Raw genomic sequence first — 15,694 nt, 5'->3', positions numbered from 1 at the left:
TTTGGTTCAGGAGATATTGCGGGTAAACCAATTTTTTATTTTTGAATTGTAATTTCATGGCTGTTCATGTTCTTTAAGGACAGATTACTCTGGAACCAAATGGCCCAGTTTCACTGGGCCACAATCATTCAAAGCCCACTCAAAAGTTCTTCAATATGATACTGGTCTCATGTAAACAGGTCTGTTTGTTAAGAAGATATAGCCGGTTAAAGGGGGGAGGGGTGGATTTCTCTCCCCTTCACACCAGAAAATGCAGGTACTTGGCTGGTGTGAAAGGGGCCAACCTGGGAATGTCCCTGCATGACCCTGGGACCATATTCCTGGGTAAGTACCTGTATTTTCTGGTGTTAAAGGGGTATTATTACAAATAACCGGGATCTGCAGTGCTCTGAATACAGCCGGGCAGCCACCCACTCTCTGCCCGGCTGTCAATGGCTGTCACTTCTGCCCGGCGGCGGCTGTCCCCCAGTTACCGCAAGCATGTATTACCCCGTGGCAATGAGCATGTATTCCCACATGGCAACGAGCATGGAACCCCTGGCAATGAGCATGTACTGTAGGTAAGCAGCACTTTTGCAACATAATTTTTAATAGGCATTATGGTGTTTGGCATAATACGTAATGGACATCATGGTGTGTGGTTTAACATGTAATGGGCATTATGGTGTAAATTTTTAATGTGCGCCTTTGGCATGCAATGTCCCTGTTTATGAAGCATATTGTGAATTTTGGCTTAATCTGTGTAGCATTATGTGAATTTTGGCTCAATTTGTGTAGCATTATGTGCATTTTGGCTCAATCCATGTGGCTTTCTGTGAATTTTGGCTCAATCCATGTGGCATTATGTGAATTTTGGCTCAATCCGTGTGGCATTATGTGAATTTTGGTTCAATCCGTGTGGCATTATGTGAATTTTGGCTCATTCTAGTATTTTGTTGCATAATGTGTAAAAGTGGTATATGGTGTGGTACACTACACTCAAGGACACGCCCCCTTTTGAGTGGCCACACCCCCTTTTCTGGAGCACACACAAAACTACATCCTTGATCTATATCTATCTATCTATCTATCTATCTATCTATATATATATATATATATATATATATATATATATATATAGGCGCATTTATCATTATATTGCGATGCCGGCGTGATGACATCGCCGGGCATCGCATTGAGGTATCATCTGATACCGCCGAGATGTATCAATATAGGGACGCAGGGACAGGGCTCTGAAAGGAGCCCGTCCCTGCGAAGCCCTGACCCGGAAGCCGGGGTGTCTGCGCATGCGCGGTTATGCGCTGACCCCCGCCGACCTCTCTGACCGCACTGCCCTGCTCGGCAGTGCGATGTGTAGCCATAGGCTACAATGGGCTATCGCCATATCAGAATGGCGATAGCCCAGGGGTGCGATGCCCGATGACACATCGGGCAGCTTCGCATCCCCCATAGAAACCTATGGGGGATACGGCCAGTGGCGGTGCAGGGGGGGATCGCAGCAGGGATCGGAGATTCCTGCTGCGGTCCCCTTTTATACATTTCGGTGATACATAATATTTGCGGTTAACCCCCGAAAACGGGTGTTTTCGGGGATTTAGCTGCAAATGTTACTTGATAAATGGGCCCCATAGCTAGATAGATAGATCTATATATATATAAGAGCACAGATCAGTCTGGCACCATAAGGATATACAACATCCCAGGTGCCTTCTTGAGGAATGTTTGTTACACCTTGAAAAAGTGGTTCATTGACCCCGAAACGTTGGATTACCACTAAAAGTTTTGCCTGATTTCACAAGTCCTTGGAGTGCCTCTGCGTGTTTTGTATCGTCCATTATATATTTATTCTAGAATGAAGGCCAAGTTTTTGTTACTTTTGCAAATGCTGATTTTTAGTTCAGTAGAGTTGTTAACCACTTCACTGCTAACTATGAGTGGGACTCATCCTACTAACTACAGAAATTTTAATTAGTGGGTAGAGCATACCTCTCAACTGTCCCGCCTATCTCGGGAACGTCCCGGTTTTTTGGGACATTGCCGCGTCCCTCCCGGCAGTGTCCCGTGGGGGGGGGGGCAGTTGGGAGTCCCCCCTGTCATCTTGAATAGATACTGTGCACTTGCGCACAGCGTCTATTCCTGCTGCCGAGGGGGCTGGGGGCATGTCCAATGGGGGCGTGGCCTATACACACGGCTCTCATGGGGCCACGCCCCCCCTCCCCCTGAAAATTTTGCCACGCCGGAGGCACGCTTCTGTGTGCCCCGACTGCTGAAGAAGCAAAGTTGGGAGGTATGGGTAGAGGCTTACCTAAAAGTCTCCATATTGCAGTTGAGGTTGATCAGATGCAGGAAGGGTGGGGCTAAATGGCTTTATGTTAGATTGATCATAATAGTATTAACCCTAGACAAACTATTTCTCGCCATTTTGAGTAGATTGTCTTTGCAATTTGAGGAAAAATATGCATACTAATGCCATTTTACAATAATCCACAGATTTCTGAAAAAAAAAACAAGCATACAGCATAATTATTGTATTAATGTTGAACTGAGACTAATACAAACAAGTGTCATAATAGGATCAGCAGCAAAAGGCCTGCAATTTATTTTTTCATTACTGATTATTTATATTTTGCACACATATTTCTCAGCATTTTACAGAGCATCTTTGGCATTCACATTAGCCCCGACCCCAGTGGAATTTACAATCTATACACACACACAATACATTTTTATTTTGAGAAAATGAACCTAAAGGAGCCCATACACGGTCCGTTGTGTATGGCTCCGTTCTGTACTATGCGATGCGCGCTCCCGCGCATCACATAGTACGGTACAAAAAGTATGTGCTGCACATACTTTTTGTACTAGGTACACATCGGATCGGATCGCAGTGCATGCACACTGCATGCACACTGCATGCACTAGGGATCCGATCCGATGTGTGCTAATTAAGTCCCAAACGGATCCGTTAAACGGACCGTGTATGGGCTGCATAAGAATATTCTTGAAAATATGTACTGTACAAAGCATTTCACAGACATAGAAAACTATTTACATCATAAATGCCTGTGCATGCAGTATGCTTTTTGTCTGCTGTTATGGGTGAGAAACATAATGTACTTCACATTATTGTTGTTTGTTGGTAGTCTACAAATTAGATGTATTCCGGTCTTGACACCAACTGCATCTCTACTCCTTCAGTTCTATCTCTGAGGGTGCCGAGCTTTCCAGAACTCCGATCCCTGTAGAGATACATTGACATAATTAATCATATCTAGATTGTTTTTACCACAGTAACAGTACATTTATTTTTCATATTAAGCAGTATTCTTAAATCTTAGACTATTTTATTGAAATTACAGGGGTCTCTTCCCTGGCATCACCAATTGACATTGCAATGTCCCATGGTCTTATAGGGCTAATACAGTCAAAAAGTATAATGTACGAAAAGGGGTCCCCTAGATGAGCCCTGTATTTTCCATGTACTCATGTTAGCACTACAGTACAATAACTAGAAATGTTCTTATTCATTATTGATTACCACTGGCCTAAACTAGAGATGTGGAATTTGGTTTCCTTGGAAATCAAAACCACCAAAAATTCGGAGTATTTCCTGCCAGGCTTGGATCCAAAAATTAGACAAAACATCTTCTGCCTAGCTTTGGTCCCGCATGTTTTGCATTTTATAACAGTCCCTCCTTCATGGATGAGGTACCACTTCACACTGAACACTGAAGGGATAGGGTGAGGGGCAGGCTGCATTGTGAATAAGGGCTGCTGTGACTGTTAGTTAAGAGCAAATGTGATTAAGGGCAATGGAATATTCTGTCACCCTCAGTCCCAGGGGGACTGTTGGCTACTGGCAACAAATCAGATGCTTTCTATTATCTTCTAGAAGGTGCTAAATAAATAAGAAGTAGATTCTGATTGGTTACAGCACTGAGGTCATGGGTTTGATTTCCACCATGACCCTAACTGTGCGGAATTTGTATATTCTCACCATGCTTGAGTGGGTTTCCTCCGGGTACTCCCATTTATTCAAACAATCCAACAATATAGTGGTAGGCTAATTGGCTCCCAACAAAATTCAGCCTAGAATGAATGTGTGTCCCTGTACATGTGGTTGGGAATAAAGATTGTAAGCTCCATTGAGGCAGGGACTGATGTGAATTTTTAACTATTATCTGTAAAGCCCTGCAGAATATGCATGTGCTATATAAGAAACTGGTAATAAATAAATAATGTGATTGTTAATAATAATTAAAAACTACTGTGACTGTGATTAATGGCTGTGGCATATTGCTGTACCACCCTATTTTATTTAGAATTATATTTGTTAAGACATTGGTATCATTTGTAAGTCCAAAGTTAATAAATGGTAAGGACGTTAACCAGCTTGGGATCTCCTTCTTTTTACGTCCTTTGAAGCTAGGTTATGCCACTAATTTGACATTATAAAAATGTGTGTAAAATAGTAACAAGTAGTCTCCATCACTAACACCCTGATTATCCTTATTAATGAGAGGTAATCGTTACAACAACAAAAATAGATTTTGTAGGAGCCCAATGAAATCCAGCAATAAATTGGCAGTCCATGTTACTGCTGAAGTGCTTGGTTTCTTAAACTGTGAATTTACTTTTAATCTAAAACATAACAGTGAGTGGGGAGCCAAAGGACAATTCCTTCTTGTCCATTTGTCTTAACTGCCACTGCTGTGTGGCAATGTTTCATAGATGTGCTATAAACTGCCATGTGTTGTGGCGCTGCTCTGGTGCTTAGTAGCCAGGCTTTGACCAATATTAGTGAAAACAATATTATGAGCTCTGGGGTGGTCACAATCATAGGCGAATCTAGGGGGGTGTTCCGGGGGTGCACCGGACCACCCATTAGACTGCCCGGCGTCTGTGGCTTTAAATAGTTAGTCACCGCCGCTGCCCGGATTTTAAAAAATGAGTACGGGACTTGGGAGGGCTGCGTGCATGCCCAACTGTACGCAGCTCCTCCAAGTCCCATGGTCCTTTGCGGAGCATGCCACCTTACTTTGGGCGGCTCCCTCCGTGTCCTCCTCCTCCGTCCTCCCTCCTGTGCTGCTTCGGTGTCGGCTAGCGTGCGCACATGTGTGTGTGTGTGTGTGTGCAGCAGCCAGCACAGGGGGTCCGGGTCACGTGGCGGCGGGGACTGACAGAGTCCGTCGCCTCTCCCTGGGCACCTGTAAGCTCACTGACAGTGACACTGAGAGTGAGTCAGTGTCACTGTGATTTTTTTATGCAAATTGACTTGCCCTGCCTGCTGTGCCCCCAGTGCCCTCAATGGCTCTTATATATATGCAAAGCAGAATCTCCAATATGCGCTAATATAATAAAATAAATGGTCGCTGTAGACACTTAGTTCCCCACTAGTAGGAACTAACTTTACACATAAACACCAACAATAGTGTCTTCAGCGCCCTACACTGTGTGATGTCATAAACAATAATAAATGGATAAAACCAATAAATGAATTTAAGAACAGAGAACACTTGTAGCTTCTTGTTTCTTGTGGAATCATTTTCTTTTTATTTTCACAGAGCTTTAAAACAGAACCCTCTGTTTTAAAGCTCTGTGAAAATAAAAAGAAAATTATTCCACAAGAAACAAGAAGCTACAAGTGTTCTCTGTTCTTAAATTCATTTATTGGTTTTATCCATTTATTATTGTTTATGACATCACACAGTGTAGGGCGCTGAAGACACTATTGTTGGTGCTATTATATATATATTTAAAAAAAAAAAAACGCTGCCCTGTAATCTTTCCCAGTGCCCTGCAATGACCTTTAAAAAAAAACAAAAAAAAAACGCAGTAATCTGTCCTCCCTCCCTCCCTCCTTACCTCCTGCCTAGCCCTGCTTTTTTTTTTTACTGTATGCTCCCACAGCATGGTGCACTGTGTACTGTGGGTTGTGGTGTGCAGGTGGGGTGGGGTGGGGTGGGGAGGAATGGGGATGGGTTGAGGTAGTTTTGGGAGGGAGGGTTGTGCCCCAGTTAAGGACCAACCCCAGCGAAGCGTGCGCTGACCAAACACTCCGTGTGACCCCCTGTTCCCTTCCCCAATTTGAATGCATTTTGATCTGTTTAGATAGGGCATAGTATCTAAGTGGTGCATCGCACTCTGTAGTAGCTGAACCAGAGGCGCGGCACTTGACGTCCGTGACCGCGACCTCTGTGCCCAGCTAACTTAGGCGCACACCCGGTGGTATCCGTTCCCCGGCGCTTGCAGCCTTCGTGATAGTCTCTGGCGGCTATTAGAAACTGCGTCGGAGACGAGATACAGAAGACATACCACGGTCTGCTTCGGGTCTCATTCCTCAGCAGCAGAATTACGGGGGACGTATATATGTCAAAACCCCGAACACATTATTAAAATCACGGCCAGTGACTGTAAAAATTCTCTATCACCTCGATATATCACAGAGGAATAAAATAATCAGATTTACTGACTTACTGACACAGTGAGTGTCAACTAAATAAACTGTGATACCCACTACAGAGAAACATATTTGCGAACCACCAATGCCCATGTGTAAAAAACAGACAACAGTATAAAACCAAGCATTTATTTTGAAAAATTGTCACATTAAATTTACAAACATAAATATTATTTGGAAGGTACAGGCAACAGTGGGGTCTCACGTTGCAGGGATAGCTTTATCCCATTTTAAATACATGTTTGTGTATGTATGTGTCAATTTGTGTTTTTATTTCGCTCCTTTTTAGAAAATAATAAATTAAAAGCTATATTTTATGTAATCCTTCTTCTCTGGTGCGCCACGCAGAGACATTCCTTTCTCTGTCCACCGTCTTTCTGTCATTATCTGATGTCCAGTGGCAGCACACCCTCCTGTTAGTATCCATAATAAATTGTATTATATCACAACTGAGGGGTCATACATCTCATTTCCGAAATTCTTTCCAGTTTGATTGGTCCCTGCTTGTCTTTGTGTGTGTAAGGCTCTGGGGGCAGTATGTGTGTGCATAGGTGTGCGCACATTGAGTGTTAGGGGTGCACAGGCACCCCCTTATGCTGTGTCCACCATTATGAACAACTCCCTACCGCTAGCAATACCAGCAAAAGTCTTTTGCTTTTTAGACCCGTATTCCATTAAAGTTAGTGCCCATCAATCAATTGTGTGTTTTGCATTGTTAATTGTATTAGACCGTTGTCATATCACTACATACCTGCATAATCCATATATTTTTTTTTACTTTATATGCATGTACTGTTATACAGAGTAATAAGAATATTACCACGGTGCACCCCCTAATAAAATGGGCTGCGCACGCCTATGTGTGTGTGTTGTGTGGCTACTGGGGCACTGTGTGTCTTTGTGAGGCTATAGGACAGCAATATTAGTTATGGGGCAGCATGTATGTGCATGTGTGTGTGTGTGTGTGTGTGTGTGTGTATGTGAGGCTACGGGGCTGTATGTGTGTGTGTGTGTGGTTATGGTGGCAGTATGTGTGTTAAATGAACACTCACTAAATGGAATAAATCACTAACTGAATGCTGCCTGTGGCTCTCTGAAGTTGGATCGCTGCAGCTTCCTCCTTCCAGTTCCTTCCTACGGCTGTCTCTCCTCTGCGGTAGCTTTCTCTGCAGGCTGCTGCTTCTGGCAAGTTGCAGCTCACTACTATCCTCCAGTGGCCGGCGCCCTAGGCAGATGCCTAAACCTGCCTAGTGGTGGCACCTGCCCTGAGCATGTGCATATGTGTGTGTCAAGCTAATGGGAGCAGTATGTGTGTGCCTTACAAGTATTTCCATGTATGTGTGTGTGAGAGATTGAGGTCATTGGGTTAGCATGTGAGAGAGGCTACAAGGGCAGTGAGTGTGTGTGTGTGTGTGTGTGAGGCCATGGAGGAACCCTGTATGTGCATGTATTTGTGTGTGAGGAATGGGGGCACCAAATGAAATTCTCACCCTGAACTTCATTTGGTCTAGAACATGGTCTGGGGCAGATGCAAAATTGTATGATGATGTTGATTTATTATTAATAACACTTTTCTACCTTATGTGTATGAAATGTCATTATGTTATTATATTGTGTGCAAACACAGAGTGCTGTGGCTCGCATTTTGTAATCACACTGTCATCACAACTTAATCATTAGGCGTAGGTACTGTATGCACACTATGGCCCTTATTCAGATCTGATTGCAGTACAAATTTGTTTGGAAAATTGGCAAAACCATGTGCACTGCAGGTGGGGCAGATGTAACATGTGCAGAGAGAGTTAGATTTGGGTGGGGTGTTTTGAAAATGAAATTTAAATTGCAGTGCAAAATAAATGCAGCCAGTATTTACCCAGCACAGAAACAACTCACACAAATCTAAAGCCCCGAACACACGGGGGGAGATATATTGCTCAGGAATATATTGCTAGCAATATATTCCTGAGCAATATATTGCCCAGTGTCTCCTTTGCATCAGCGACCAGAGATGGTCGCTGATGAAAAGGAACCTCTGCTGGTGGTGCCGCAGAGGTAATTAGCTGGTCGCCGGAGCAAGCTCCGGCGACCAGCGATTAGAAAGGGGCTGAAAACGAGAGTGCGCACCCAGCGATTTATCGCCGGGGCACACTCCCAATCACTGGCAATATGGTCGCCAGCGACCATATTCCCAGCGATTATAGCCCCTATCGCCCCCGTGTGTACACAGCATAACTCTCTCTGCACATTTTACATCTGCCCCACCTGCTGTGCACATGGTTTTCCCATTTTCCAAACAAATTTGTACTGTGATCAGATCTGAATAAAGGCCTACAGTGTGTGGCCAGTGCAGAGTACATTGCTTATAAGAAGTATGCGTGGGAAAACTGTGCCTCTTTTCCCCAAATCAGAGTTGTATATATCTTGACATAAGCCCGTATCTGTAGCATATGCACCTGTTTTGCTACGAGTCAGCACTACCAGTATGCTCTTCTACCTGACCTACAGTATACTAAAATTAAAAATTACATTAAAAAAAAGTCATACAGATGGAGCCGCTCTCAGCCAGCCTGCCAGCTCACCATATCACAGTTTCTGGCAGAGCTGGCAGAGGGCAGGAGCAGGGATGCTTGAGCATCTCACTCGCTCACGCATCCCATTGCTATGTGACAGGGGTATACCTCGGGTACCTCGTGCAGGCTTCGGGGGTCGCGGTGCAGGCTTCAGGGGTCCGGCGCTGGTGTGCAGCAGAGCTGGCATAACTCTTTTGCGCTGGTAATCATGGCACAGGAACTTCCTACTGAATGGTCGTGAATGGGGCGCACGCTTTTTGTGCACGTGCGCACCATTCATGGCAGATGGCTGACCTGGTGCATGGCAAAAGTTTCACCAGGTCCCCGTCTAAAGAGAGTTGCTCAATCCGTAGTTTCCTTTATGTCTTGGTCATACAGGTTGAGTATCCCTTATCCGTATATCCCAAAACCAAAATATTCCAAAAACCGTAGGTTTTCAGAATATTTCATTATTTTTCCCCCCTGCACTTTTTTTTTATATTCACCTCATCCCCTGGTGTCCATGGTAGCCATCGGAATTGTCTTCAGCGGCTACCCCGGTCCCAAGGATGCATTGCACAGGTGTGCCGTGGACACTGTGGACATCGGGAGACCAGGTGAGTATGTAAAAAAGGAAATATTCTGACATTTTATTTTGCTTGTGGTCCCGAGCATTTTGGATAAGGGATACTCAACCTGTAGGACATATTTGCAGAATAGGTTATCGCTATGGACCTAATTCATTGCACTGCACATATAGGTTATCGCTATGGACCAAATTCATTGCACTGCACATATGTCATGGTGCTTTTGCAATGCTGCTCCCGGTGAGGTTTTCATTGCGGAGTGAATGACAGGAAGTGACCATTTGGGGAGGTAATGAGGAGTGGCAGAATAAAAACAAGCACGTCATTGACATTTTTCAAGGCTTGTACCGTATATGCTATCAGCTGCGGTCAGTACTATTTTTCTGGAAAGATAGGTCCAGGAACTCCGGGTCTGGGGTTGAATAGATTAAATAAAAATAGATAGAGAGATAGATGGATAAATATAAATAGATAGATAGATCGAGAGAGAGAGAGAGAGAGAGAGAGAGAGAGAGAGAGAGAGAGAGAGAGAGAGAGAGAGAGAGAGAGAGAGAGAGAGAGAGAGAGAGAGATGTATATATTGTATTTAGAAACAAAGGCACTCACAGGTGACTTTAAAATAAAGCTTATCTTATGGAAAGTACATTATGACCCAAAACAGGTTCAGGAACCAAGTTCCTGATGATGTCATATTTAATAAGAGGTTCAGGAACTGAGTTCCTGCTGGTTTCTGCTGAAAAATAGCTCTGGCTGCGGTCATGTACACAGGGCCGGCACTAGCCGCACAGCAAGGTATGCAAAGCAGGAAGGCGCCAGGCTGGATAGGCGCTCTCTCCCTGCTCTGCACCTTGCAGATGGTATTGCTCCCCTGTCATCTGGGTTTTGATGGGGGAGTCTGCACTCTGCAGCTTTGGCCCCATCATCCTCTCTAATTACTGGGGTAGCATTGGCCCCATCAACCTCTTTAATTACCGGGGCAGCTAGATGCTGGCTGGTGATGGGGCTCCCCGGGAGGTAGCAGCAGCAGCAGCAGCAGCATGAGCTCTCATGTGTGACAGCATATGAGAAGCTAATGCTGTCACTGTAAGCACAGCACATGCTGTAGTGTGCTGTGCTGCTGAGGAGGGGGTCAGAGGATGATCAAAGTGTCCCTCTGTTAAAAATAATCCACTAATGGGGCATGGCCACACCTCCTGCGATTGGGCCAAACCCCCAAAATTTTGGCAGCAGTGCACTGCCTGTGAGCAGGAAGAGGTAGCCTCAATGCTGTCCCTGGCTCACCTAAGCCAGCTCCACTAGTGCTTGCAGCCTCAAATTAAGCAAGCCGGAGTAGCCCCAGCAGCCAAAAAAGTCAACATGAAACAAATGAAAGTTAAAGGTACTTGGGTCTTATGTTTTGTGTGGTGGTGGGGATCTGTAGTAATAGACATAAAGTTAGAAGTTGTGGGGAGGGGGTGATGGCATATGGGTAAATGGAAAGGAGGGGGTGGTAGGTATAAACAGAGGCGGCAGAACCTGGTAAGCACATTAAATGTGACGGGGGCACACCAAGCCAGAGAGGTGCTTACTCCGCCAGCTATCACCCGCTGTATCCCTGCCATTTACATAAAAGAAAAAAGTAAAACAGGAGCCAGGATAAGGGAGCAGGTGGAGCTGCACCTCCGGGGCTCTGTGTCTCTGTCCGCGAACAGACAGAGACCATGTGCCCCTCAAAAAATGGCCACCACCTTAGAGGAGATAGATGCTAGAGGTCCTCCTGCACCTCTAGTATCTGTCAGGGCACCCAGTGCTACCTGGAAGTGCAGATTCCAGGAGCACTGGTGCACTGTATGCCTGCAGCCCCAGGCAAGGAGTATGTAACCCCCTGGCATTGGGCATGTAACTCCTGGCAACGAACATGTAGGTAAGCGGCACTTACATGGTATAATTTGTAATAGGCATTAAGGTGTGTGACATAATGTGTAATAGGCATTATGGTGTGCGGTTTAATATGCAATGGGCATTATGGTGTGTGGCATAATGTGTAATGGGCATTACAGTGTGGGGCATAATGTGTTATGGACAATATGGTGTGCGTAATCCTGACGCAGTGTATCCAAGGTGGCTCTACCTGTTGGAATGTTGAAAGTGGCTCTTCCTGGCAAAGTTATTCTAAGGGGCTCTACCTGGTGCAGTGTGTCAAAGGGGCTTTACCTGGCGTAATGTGTACAAGTGGTACTGTGTGGTGTACTGTGAATAACAGACACTACTGTGTGGCGTGATTTGAATTGGTACTATTTAAGGCCCCTCCCCCACAAAGTCACACCCTATTTTTTTTTGTGCATGTCAAAGGCGCGCACTCTCACTGTATTTTCATCTGTGTGTGGGGTGCTAGGGCACAAATCTCTTTTCTGCCACAGGTCCACCAAATTGTCTAGTCATGGTATTGCTGCTACTTGGCATATTATGTATACAAGGCACTAGTACTATGGACATTATACACCCTTTTTTTGAAGCATGCACCTTCTGAACATGCTGTCTTTCTGTAAAGTATGGGAGGAGAGCGAAAATTTATAGTTTGCAGGGGGGCGCCGAACACCCTAGCCCCGGCCCTGCATGTACATACAAAAACATGGCTCCTGCTTTGCTACTAACATGTTCAGCATGCTTGATCATAGGGCTACTCTAGCAGGCAATGTTTTTTGTTGTTCTGTTACTGTTTACATACCTCTCAACAGTCCCGATTACCGCGGGAATGTCACGGTTTTCGGGGACATTCCCGCATCCCTCCCGCGGCTGGCAGTGTCCCGTGGCGAGGGGGGCTGTTGGGAGACAACCCTGACGGCTGCTGAGCAGCGGGGTGAATAAACGCTAAAGTAAAACAGCAAATACGCTTAGTTGATGTTTAATTGACTTTTTTTAATATTGAAAGCGCTCATTTCCTTTTCGATTGAAAGTTTAATAAAAGTTATGTATTAATTAATTACACATATCATACAATTATTACTGTATTAAAGAATGCGCCCAAAAAGACACATTTATCTTTCCATTTGCTTCTAGGCAAACAAACCCCATTTTATTCAGTCACAATTACTGAATGTGTTGGGCGCTCCACTAATCCATGACTACGAAAATTGTTGCAGTAGTCTAACATATTGGTTTATCTGATAAGCTAAAAAATGTACATTTCATGAGGTGTCTGTGCGGATCTACACACCCCTATCTATATTGCACATAAAAATATGCCCATCATCTCTACAGCATGATAATCCACATACATCACCGCCACATGGTTGCCCATAAATCATAAGTATTAAATTTATGCAATTATTGTACTTTTATATATTTAGGGAGAGACTGAGGCTATTAGTGTGTGTGTGTGTGTGTGTTCTTCATGCCTACATGGCCTTGGCCTCACCTCCTCCACTTCTCATAATAGGTACCTATACATTATCATCACATAGCCCATTAGGCCCTTAATCTGGCCCTAGTTGTGCCTCACTGGCAGAGGCGACACTAGGGTTGGTGATACGTGGTTTAGTGACTCATGGTGTTACCCCGCCCCCATTGGGCCTCCTCCCATCAGGAACCATAGTGTATTGCAGAGGTCATCTCTTATAGCTGCATATGTACTGTAGGTACATATGATATTAGTATTGGTGCAATGGGTGGCGGGCAGTGACGTGCGGTGAGGTAAGTGACAGGTGAGGCAGGAGCTTTTGCGAAATGGGAACAAGTCCCGCCAGTGCCGTAACTAGACATTTTGTGCCCCCCTATACTGAAAAACAAGAATTCATTTGGCTTCATGGAAAAGGGGCATGGTCACATAATAGTACCAATAACACCATAATGCCCCTCATACATTATGCCGTACACTTTAATGCTCATATTACATTATGCCGCACACCATAATGCCCATGTCACATTATACCGCACACCGTAATGCCCATATCACATTATACCGCACACCGTAATGCCCATATCACATTATAATCGCACACCATAATGCCCATGTCACATTATATTGCACACATAATGCCCATGTCACATTATACCACACACCGTAATGCCCATGTCACATTATACCGCACACCGTAATGCCCATATCACATTATAATCGCACACTGTAATGCCCATGTCATATTGTACCGCACAACATAATGCCCATGTCATATTATACCGCACACCGTAATGCCCATGTCACATTATACCGCATACCGTAATGCCCATGTCATATTATATTACACACCATAATGCCCATGTCACATTATACCGCACACCGTAATGCCCATGTCACATTATACCGCACACCGTAATGCCCATGTCACATTATACCGCACACGGTAATGCCCATATCACATTATACCGCACACCGTAATGCCCATGTCACATTATACCACACACCGTAATGCCCATGTCACATTATGCAGAGGTGCTGTGGCTGGTGGATATTTCAAATATGGGAGCGCCAGGTCATGAGCAAATCGGAGCTCAGAGTCTGGCGGACAATCACTAACTGTGGCTACTGGTCTGCGAGCTCTGATAGGCTGCCGGCCTGCACCACAGTTAAAATATATGCCACTTTCAGCATAGGAGGAAAGATTGGGGGTGGTGAGCAACAGGCTGGCAGAGCAAGACATCCCCAATGATGATATATAAAGTATATATACTGTACACCCCAAAACACACACATTGTACTACAATTTTGTGCACACACCCCCCCCCCAATACTTAAAAAAAACCTCACACACCTGATGCCTATCATTTATCACCCCCCCCCCCCCCCAAAAAAAAAAAATAACCTTACAGTATATACATCACCCTACCCATGCCCATATATCTTTACCATTTTTAGGTGTAGTGTAGAGAGGCAGGAGGCGGAGCTGGCCGTGGTTAGGCAGTCAGCGTAGGACAGCTGTGCGGGTCAGCTTCCTCACCTCCCTGCTAACATCCATGACAGGGCTGCAGGCGTGCGGAGGCCCGTCACCCTGGCTGCCGGTACTTGTAGATAGTGGGAGGAGCCAAAGCCCAGTAAGAGCAAAGTAATAGTATGCATATAACTGGGAAGGAGGGCGAGGGTGTGCGCTGCAGGGTTCCCCTGTCATAGAGCTTGACAAGAGCAGTGTGCCAGCGGCGGCCGCCAGCACAGTGTAGTATGCAGGGACAAACTAGGAAGGAGGGGGAGGGTGAGTGCTGCAGGGATCCCCGGCGCCGCTGTCTGACAGAGCAGCGGCGGCCGGCAGCACAGCATGCGGGGACAAATGGGGAAGGGTTGGCACTGCAGGGATACCCGGCGCCGCTCTCTGTCAAAGAGCTTGACCAGAGCAGCGGCGGCCGACAGCAGAGTATGAGGGGACAGAGTATGAGGGGAAGGGTTGGCGCTGCGTAGTTCACGGACAGCGCTGTCTGTAATATAGCAGATGCCAGCACTTGTCCGTGCACTGCAGACTCAGTGACAGCGGATACAGGCTGTCAGTGTGTGACAGCCTGATCCGCTGTCCTATCACATCTGTCTCAGTGACAGGGGTGTGCTTTGATGTGGGCTGAAGGCACGTCCCTGTCACTGAAGCAAATGTGTAGGTGCCGCTTCCTCATTGCTTTTCAATGAGCTTCTCTGCCTCTTTTTGTCCCTGCAATTTAGCCCCGCCCCCCGCTGCTGACAGTTTGTAATTGTCAGCGGGAGGCATGGCTCCCACTGCCTCCCAGCCTCCCGCACATCGTCTCACCAGGCTCACCACATAGATTATAAAAAAAATGTCAAGAAGATATTTATTTCACAGTATATGTGATATAAATATCTTTGTATTTCTTTTTTTATAATCTATGACATCTGAATCTGCCTCCCCTGACTGCACGTCCCTGGTGGCGGGAGTACTGTGCTTGGTATATTCCACCCACAGAGAGATCAGCCTCGCAGCCGCATTCATGATAGACTGTAGTGGTGAGAGTCTGTATTGGGGAAGACCAGTAAGGAGAATATTGCAATAATCAATGCGAGAGATGATGAGAGCATTGATTATAGTTTTAGCGTTTTCTTTTGTAAGCGTATTTTGGATATGTTGTTTAGATGTACTGTATGTAACATGGACAATGCCAGTCAAGGATGACACCAAGTCAGC

The 15,694-nt window shown here is 45.4% G+C and overlaps 1 protein-coding gene across 3 annotated transcripts in view; it reads right to left on the bottom strand.

Annotated features, from left to right (window-relative positions):
* Positions 1–2,596: 2,596 nt before the first annotated feature.
* NPSR1 (neuropeptide S receptor 1) overlaps positions 2,597–15,694 on the bottom strand; it is a 271,339-nt gene continuing 258,241 nt past the window's right edge. For all 3 annotated transcript variants that reach the window (XM_083186322.1, XM_083186321.1, XM_083186323.1), the window contains one exon: positions 2,597–3,239. Coding sequence is in view for 2 of the 3 variants with exons in the window: in XM_083186321.1 (XP_083042447.1) it covers positions 3,152–3,239 (88 nt within the window). In the remaining variant the exon portion in view is untranslated. The remainder of the gene's footprint in view (positions 3,240–15,694) is intronic.

The sequence above is a fragment of the Crinia signifera genome, chromosome 5, assembly GCF_055691185.1.
Source record: "Crinia signifera chromosome 5, ASM5569118v1, whole genome shotgun sequence".
Lineage (NCBI taxonomy): Eukaryota > Metazoa > Chordata > Amphibia > Anura > Myobatrachidae > Crinia > Crinia signifera.
The sequence above is the reverse complement of the archived record's forward strand: the minus strand, read 5'-3'. Positions and strand labels throughout refer to the sequence as shown.